This window comes from Lactuca virosa, chromosome 6 (genome assembly GCF_052849685.1).
Source record: "Lactuca virosa cultivar CGN04683 chromosome 6, Lactuca_virosa_CGN04683_v6, whole genome shotgun sequence".
Classification (NCBI taxonomy): domain Eukaryota; kingdom Viridiplantae; phylum Streptophyta; class Magnoliopsida; order Asterales; family Asteraceae; genus Lactuca; species Lactuca virosa.
The window spans coordinates 6,798,887-6,806,995 of NC_136431.1; the positions used below are offsets into that span (position 1 = coordinate 6,798,887).

At 41.2% G+C, this 8,109-nt stretch overlaps 2 protein-coding genes across 2 annotated transcripts; both read right to left on the reverse strand.

Moving 5' to 3' along the window:
* Positions 1–574: 574 nt before the first annotated feature.
* On the reverse strand, positions 575–1,801 carry LOC145121314 (uncharacterized). Its single transcript, XM_079057082.1, has 2 exons — positions 882–1,801; positions 575–800 (listed from the first exon to the last, which is right to left on the reverse strand). The coding sequence occupies exons 1-2, from the start codon at positions 1,799–1,801 to the stop codon at positions 575–577; spliced, it is 1,146 nt and encodes a 381-aa protein (XP_078913208.1).
* A 42-nt stretch (positions 1,802–1,843) lies between these two features.
* LOC145121315 (uncharacterized) lies at positions 1,844–3,040 on the reverse strand. Its single transcript, XM_079057083.1, has 3 exons — positions 2,468–3,040; positions 2,234–2,404; positions 1,844–2,128 (listed from the first exon to the last, which is right to left on the reverse strand). The coding sequence occupies exons 1-3, from the start codon at positions 3,038–3,040 to the stop codon at positions 1,844–1,846; spliced, it is 1,029 nt and encodes a 342-aa protein (XP_078913209.1).
* Between the last annotated feature and the right edge of the window lie 5,069 nt (positions 3,041–8,109).

Below are 8,109 nucleotides of genomic sequence, written 5' to 3' on the forward strand. Positions count from 1 at the left end.
AATGGTCTTTTAACCAAGTGAGGACTTATGGTTAAGTTATGAAAATCCCGAACTTAACTAGTTTATATGATGATTAATAGCTTGGGGAGTCGAAAGATCAGCAGTTCGGGGATCTGCCAGTCAGCAGTCGGAGGACTATACATGAGATTATGCATTCAGTTTGCGAGGTGAGTTTCCTCCTGTAGGGACGGGTCGAAGGCACCAATTTCGGCCGGTATATGTATGTATGATTGTATGTTCCGGACTACAGTTCGATGTCGGGTGGTACCCGATGTCTATGTACACGTCTAGTTATACTTGTTGTCTGTGTGATACATGTATGTGCCTGGTAGGAAGGTGAGTGTATGCGGGGGCCCGTATCTCATCACTAGCTAAGTATGGACGGGGTTCCATATCTCATCATTAGCAGAGCAGGGGCGGGGCGGGGACCATGATAAGCGAGGCCTTAGGACCAGTGGCGTAGCCAAGATTTTGTTTTAGGGTATGCCAAATAATTTACAAAATATAAACTAGTAGCAAAATACTTCAAATGATAATAAAATGTAACAATGTATGCATTTTTAAAGTAAATTGTTCATTTTAGTTGCACACGACGCTCTCTTACATCATTAAAATCATCTAAAATAGAGTCTAAACTAAAAATATGAGCGATATCTTTCTCGATGTAAAGAACTAGACTATCAGCAATAAAATCATCATCCATCTTGTTACGTAGTCTATTCTTCACAATTTTCATGGCGGAAAATGCACGCTCAGTAGTCGCGGTAGACACCGGAAGGGTCAACACAAGCCGAATCAATCTGTCAATAAGATAGTAATGACTTGCATTCCCTGTCTCTTCCAAGCCTTGACATACTTCAACAACAGATGATAATTTTCACAAAAATGGATGGTCGTTTACATAAGCTTCAAAGTGCTTCAACTGAAATTTTAGAACATCTATTTCCTGTTCTGTGAAATCAAGATAATAATATTTTTTTGCAAGTTTGCAAATAGAATCAGAATTGAAGCGTTTATATCCCTCCTTTGGATCCAAAGCAAGACTAATTTCTAAAAGCTCTACAACTCTTTCATTGAACCTTGTATCAATTTCCTGTAACTGAAAATCAATAGTTTCATTAAATATATCAAAATGATAGTGATGCTCAATAGTAATATGACCTCCCTTCTTGTTGCTTCTCCCTTCAAAATAAGGATCTTTGAATTCAGGAATATCAATATCATGCTTCTTACAAAACTCAATGACATCATTAAGAAAAGTTGCCCATTCATTATCTCTAAGGGTTTCAATCAGTTTCTTTGTGTGGGAGACCATTGTGATTTCACTTATGATGTCTTGAGATTTTTGTTGTAAAGCTTGACAAAGAGTATCAGTAATTCCCAAAATTTGTTTCATCATATGTAAAATGAAAACAAATTCAAAAGATGTCATTCTTTTTAACGTGATACTAGCATCACCTTTTGTTTTATAATTAGAGCCCGCTTTTTTTATGTTTTCCAAAACCATAAAAGTTGGATTATACATCCGAAGAAGACTGCTAATAGAAGTAAAATGTGAGCTCCAACGAGTGTCTCCGACACGCTTTAAAGTACCAATTTGATTAGCCCCTTTACCCGTATTTATTTCACAAGATTCTAACAATTCTGCAATTTCAACAGCTTGAGCAGCTTGTAGCTCATCTTGGCATTTACAAGAAGCACCTATGGCATTCATAATGAAAGATAAATTTTGGAAAAATTCATGTATGGAGCTTACTTCTCTAGCTACTGCAACCAACGCAAGTTGTAACCGATGAGCCATACAATGTATATAATAAGCACATGGATAATCCTTAAGGAATAATTATTGTAATCCCTTCCATTCACCACGCATGTTGCTAGCTCCATCATATCCCTGTCCATGAAGATTCTCAACAACAAGCTCGTACGAAGTACGAGTTTCACATATAGAAGAATACAAAGTGGAAGATGATGTATCTTTGACGTGGACAAGATCAAAAAATCGTTCTTGTATGTAACCTTTCTTGTCAACATATCTAAGAACAATGACCATTTGTTCTTTCTTACTTTCATCACTTGCCTCATCCACGATTATGCGGTATTTAGAATCAAAAATATCTTCAACTATCTTTTTTCGTACTTTCTCAACAAAAACATGTAAAATTTCTTTCTGAACCTCAGGTGAAGTGTATTTCGCTTATTCGGGTGCATTTTCTAAAACGACACCTACAACCTCTTCATTGTAAAACGTTGTGTGCTTGATTAACTCAATGAAGTTACCACAATTTTTTGAATCAATTTTCTCATCATGCCCCCTAAAAGAAATCCCCCGAAATGAAAGAAAACGAACAACATCTATTGATGTTTTCACCCTTAGCCTATTCTTTTCAATTTGATCAGCAGACTGTTTTTGCATCACTTTATCAATATGTACTTATTGATTCATCAAAGTAGCACAAAATCGCACAGCATTATAATGCTGAGAGTTTGGTATATCTCCAATGTGTTTTAAAAATGAACAATGTTTCCCTTTAACTTTGTTCCAGTTTTTAAAACAATTGGTTGTAAATGCATCATGACCATTATGGGTATTTGATTCTTCAAGAAAAATATAGCAATAAAAACAATATGCTCTATCTTTAGTTTTAGAGTACTCAAGCCAAGGAAATTCGGAATACCATTTAGACTGAAAACGTTGTGGATGACTTTTTGACCCAGATGGAGGATATTTAGGCAACACAGGTTGATGTGTCCCCGATCTTAAGTATGCTCGTCTGATTTCATCCTTCATATTGGCTGCATATTTCCATATAGGTAGACGTAGGCCAGGATCATGTTCAATAGAACAAAAGGTAGGATTCTCAACCGTTGAAGATGGTGCAGGGCTCTTAGCTGTTGAAGATGGTAGAGGGTTATCATCTTCTGGAGGTGATTGAGGTTTCCCAACCGGTAATGATGATGATGACGTGTTTTTCTCTTCGCCTCTTGGTAAAACATTACGCGTGAAAAATGAATCCAATCTTTTTTGCTTTGTTCCCATTGTTCAACGAAATTCACTAATCACAGAAAAATTCAATTACAAACTTAATCTTATATTTGTATACAAAGCAAACTTATATGTAATACAATAACACATAATACAATTATTCATATAACTATTTCATAGCAACAATTAACAACCTAATTTATAAAAAACATATGAATATACGATAAAAATGTAAAATCAATTCAAACCTCAATGTTGAATTGGTCAGAACTAAGTCAATTAAAAATTATATACCATATAAATAAAACAAATTGATTAATTAAGATTAAAAAAATACAAACATGTGACACTATGGAGAATTGCGTTTTATTGCTATAAGAAATTGAACGACAAAATTGAGATACCGGCAAAAAGGGTTTCGCTAATGTAATGAGAATTATATATATATATATATATATATATATATATATATATATATATATATATATATATATATAATATGTATCCTCAAGTTATGTAGGGTAGGCCATGGCCCACTCTTGCATTTACTTAGCTCTGTCCCTGCTTAGGACTAGAACATATAGTACTGTCTGTGTGATACTTGTATGTGCATGGTAAGGAGGTGAGTGTGGGTGGGGGCCCGTATCTCATCACTAGCTGAGTGTGGACGGGGTTCCATATCTCATCATTAGCAGAGCAGGGGTGGGGCCCAAGATAGGCGAGGTCTTAGGACTAGAGCATATAGTACTGTGTATGATTCTTTATGTGCTAGTATGATTATATGATATAGTTTGTATGTGTATAGTGGGCGAGTCCCAGAGACAGGAGGGGCCTGTAAGTAACAGATATGTATATCGAGCAGGGCTCGATGCCAGGCGGGGCATGATGCCGAGCGGGGCTCGAGGAAGGGGTCGGGGCCCAGTATATGCGTTATGTGTATCGTATGTGGTAGTATGGGGACCTCACTAAGCTTCGTGCTTATAGTTTTTAGTTTTGGTTTCAGGTACTTCCAGTTGCAGAGAGAAGAGCTCGGGATGACTACATAGCACACACCATGATGTTTTAATCTGGGATGTTTACTATGATGTTTTGATTCAGAAACTCTGATAATAATGTTTTGAAATACTCTGACTTTTGTTTTGATTGAATGATTTGATAACTATGGTTTTATTTAATGTTTTAAAACGAAATTTTTGGTCATGATTTTTGGGATGTTACAAGTTGGTATCAGAGCCTTGGTTTGAGGGATTCAGGCACGCTCTCGGGTGTGTCTGGACTCAAACTGAGGACTTGGTATAAAATTTTTTAAAAAGAAACCATTTTTATAAAAAGGATTTTGAAAATAGAAAGGGGTGTGGTGCATGCAATCAGCCGAGCTCATGTAAGTTCTCCCAAATTACCCATACATGTTTATTATGATATGATATGATTATAAGAACTGCATGCTAGATTAGGGCTAAGGATCTAGGAAAGATACCTTGTATGCCTACTGTATGTGTTTATTGAACTGCATGCTAGTACTGATTAGTCAGTGATATGATGGTCTGATTAGGATATGCTTGGTTTTGGTTACTCAATGCTCGAATGCTGCTTGCTTTGTGCTTTTATGAGTTCTAGTTATCTTTAACTAACTAATAAACGAATATGTTAAGTTACATATTATGAGGACTAAATAATTTTAGAAGGTTAGGTTTCACCCTATTTCACAGCTCTCGTTTGAGTCTAACCGTTGTAAGGAGATACCTCTCATTCGAAGAATTATCTGGTCTTAGTGATATGTAATGGTATTCGCCAGCTAGTTAGGGGGAGATAGCAGGAACTTCTTATGCAGCTGATGGCGGAGAGTGGTTCAGGGATTTCCCTAGGGCAAGCCTAGTATGAGATTTGTGCTGGGAGTAATAGTAGTGAAAGGGACATCGTGGAGTCAAGGAAATTCTTAAGGAAAGTACGGATAGATGTGGAAGGTAGTATGGGCATGTACTACTGAACGCAGAGGATCCGTACTCGAGTCAAGGAGGGCTGAGATAAAATCAGGAAACTTGTAGTGTGTGTGTGATCCCTCGGTAGTGATGAGTATTTTGATGGTTGTTATGATATGTTGCAACATGGTGACGCTACGTGCTAGACCAGTTAGTAGTTCTGGCACCAGCGAGGGATCAGGCTCGGGCTCAGGAGTCGGACAGCTTGATGAGCAGATGAGAGAGTTTATTTGAGCTGAGGTTACATGTAGTATCATTGACCAGACTCTTGTGATCTTCGGTATGGTCAAGGAGGGTATCTTGGAGATTCTCGACAAGAGGTTGGGTGAATTCCACACTGAGATGGCGGCCATGATGGGGGTGTGCATGTTAACATTCAGGGAGTTCAGAGCTTGTGGAGCTCCAGACTATCATGGGGCTAGGGACCCCATTGCTAGCAGCTGGTGGTTGGCAGATGTCGCCAACACTTTTCGTACTAGTCGGTGTCCCTAGGGGGACAAAGTCCGACTCGCCTCCTGTCTTCTGAAGGACAGAGCACGTGATTGGTGGGAGGAGGTTGGGCATGCTATTGGAGACGATGTCGTTATTGATGCGATGACATGGAGTGACTTCTCGGCCAGGTTTAGGGCCGAGTTTGCACCAGTGATTGAGGTGCAGCAGCTGGAACAGGATTTCCAGGACCTCTAGCAGACTACTGAGACGGTGGGTGAGATCACCGCCAAGTTGAGGGAGAGGGCCCTTCTTGTTCCGCAGTATGTGGCGGATGAGGAGATGAAGATGGCTTGGTACCATGCGATGCTAAGGAGCGACATCAGGCAATTTGTGAGCCGGTCCAGCTGTAAGACGCTGGAGGATATCATCGCTCGAGCCAGGGAGAGGGAGATCGACTTAGAGGCGGATAGGAAGAGGAAGCCAGACGAGGTTCAGACATCCGTGGGATCGGGAAAGAGGCCCAAGACATCAGAATCTAGAGTAAGGAGTCATCAGGATTGTAGCCGCTGTGGCAAGTGCGGCAAGACACACGAGGGTGCGTGTAGGAGTGGTAGTGGTGGTGATTCTGGCTGCTTCAAGTGCGGCCAGATTGGTCATTATAGTAGGGATTGTACTGCTACCACCACCCAGGGATCAGACCTAATTTGTTTTCATTGCAGTCAGCGGGGCCACAATAAGGCCCAATGTCTGAGTTTGGCTGCAACGGGACAGGTGATGGCACCTGCTCCTGCGACATTGAGGATCACCGGCGGTCGTCAGGGCCGAAAAGAGGCGCCTACGGCGAGGAGCAGAGCTTTCCAGCTGACTACAGAGGAGGCACGAGTAGCTTCTGATATTTCAGGTGTGTATCCTTTGCTTTCCTACAGTTCTTATTTATGATTTTATTGCTATTGTCTTGCATCAGTATGAGTAAGTGTATCTTGGAGTTATATTTTCTACTTAATTCGAGTTATATGCCATCTGCATACCATGAAACTTAGAGTAGTGGTTCGATATCGTCTCCTTATATAGTGGGTTCCCAGGACGCCGTAGCTGTAGCAAGTGTTATTGGAACTCGGAAAGTTTTTCTTTAGTCTTCAAGAGTTGTACTACTTTAGTATTGGTTAGTTTTGGAACACTAACAGTGGTAAGCGTTGTTTTCCAGCGGATTGATCATTGGATGGTAAGAAGGATTGGGAATCCTTCCAGTCTTGTGTGATGTAAGGTGTTAGTTGAATCAAAGTCGGGGAGAATCGTTCAGATATCCAGAAACAGAATTAGAAGCGAAACTAGGATGAGTTTGCATTCCCGCTGTGGAGGAGGACGGCCCAAGTGGCTGTTTGGGTCAAGGAGTGTGTGAGTTGGGAGTTTGGGAAACTTCCCAACGTTGGGTTCGCATCTTCTTGGTGTTGATAGCTGGTATTGGGGAATCAGGTTGGGAATTCCCGTCAGGACGCGAGTTTAGTCACAATGCTAGACCGCGTGAGTGCTCGACATTGGACGTGTTCGGATTGGTAATCAGCGGTAAGACCACGGTCAGCGGTTGAGTTAGCATGGGAAGAGTTGTAAGACTGCGAGATAGTCGTAGCATTCACTATCAGCCAGATAGCATGGAAAGTATAGTACGACTGCGGGGCAGCCGTAGTATTCTTCATGCGGTCAGACAATGTGGAAGAGTGTTGTTAGACTGTGGAATAAGTCATAGCATTCACAGATATAGTCAGATAAGTTAGGCCAGGGTGGGTCAGTTTGTAGGATTGTGGAAAGGCCACAGCATGATCGGAATCAGGAAATGATAGGTCGATGGGATTCGACGTGGAGTTGGACCTGTGTAGCCCTAGATAGGTGAGACATGTGGGCAAGGCCGCTCCGTAGTATGGCTTGGGTGAGGCCCGTGGGCGAGGCTCGCGTGCTTAAAGTAATGCAGGTGGGACCTGGCAGAGACCGTAGGGTCATGGTATGGGATCGGGGATCCCAGGATTTATAGAGCCAAGAGTGGAAATTAGATAAGGTAGCTTCGATAGCCGAAGTTTTCTTCGGAACTCATTGGGAGCAACTGAGAGGGTGTTCTTTGGTTCAGCAACCAGGTGGAATCCGGTATTTCCAGATAGTTGACGTATAAGTTGGGACTTGGGAGGTCTCGGCTCTTTCGGACAATAGATAAGAGACAGCAGGATGTTCGAGCAGAAGTAGTGATGTGAGGATTCTTGTGTGGAGTAGCTTGTCGATCGAAAGTGATAAGTCACTTGCAGCGGGATTAAATAATCTCAGAGTAATTGATTTGACCCTGTTGCGCAGCTCTCGTCTGAGTCTAACCGTTTTAGGGATGAATCTTCTACTCGAAGGATTATATCAGCCTTCTTTCAAGTATAATTGTCCTGTAGATGGTTATGCGTGGGCAACCTGTCAGGGAGATAGACCAGGATGGAATTCAGACTCTGGGGAGGCAGAAGTCGTTTGCAGAAGCTCAAAGTTCGTTTTCTACGGGATGGAAGTTCGGTTTGTTTTTTGGTTGTCTTGAGGAGATTGTTTACGCATAGAATCATCGGTTGTGTTCCTCAGATCATTGTTGGGATATGGGTGTTAGTACGGGAAGATTTCGAGGATGCAATCTAATTTAAGTAAGGGAAAGTTGTAACACCTGGTTTTGAAAGTGCTTCATTGGTAAGGGTT

Coding starts and splice junctions, on each gene's coding strand:
- LOC145121314 (XM_079057082.1), bottom strand. CDS start 1,801: ATGGCTCATCGGTTACAACTTGCGTTGGTTGCAGTAGCTAGAGAAGTA. Junction 801..881: donor GTAAACGACCATCCATTTTT/GTGAAAATTATC, acceptor TCTTATTGACAG/ATTGATTCGGCTTGTGTTGA.
- LOC145121315 (XM_079057083.1), bottom strand. CDS start 3,040: ATGGGAACAAAGCAAAAAAGATTGGATTCATTTTTCACGCGTAATGTT. Junction 2,405..2,467: donor ACTCTCAGCATTATAATGCT/GTGCGATTTTGT, acceptor ATGCAAAAACAG/TCTGCTGATCAAATTGAAAA. Junction 2,129..2,233: donor CAACGTTTTACAATGAAGAG/GTTGTAGGTGTC, acceptor GTACGAAAAAAG/ATAGTTGAAGATATTTTTGA.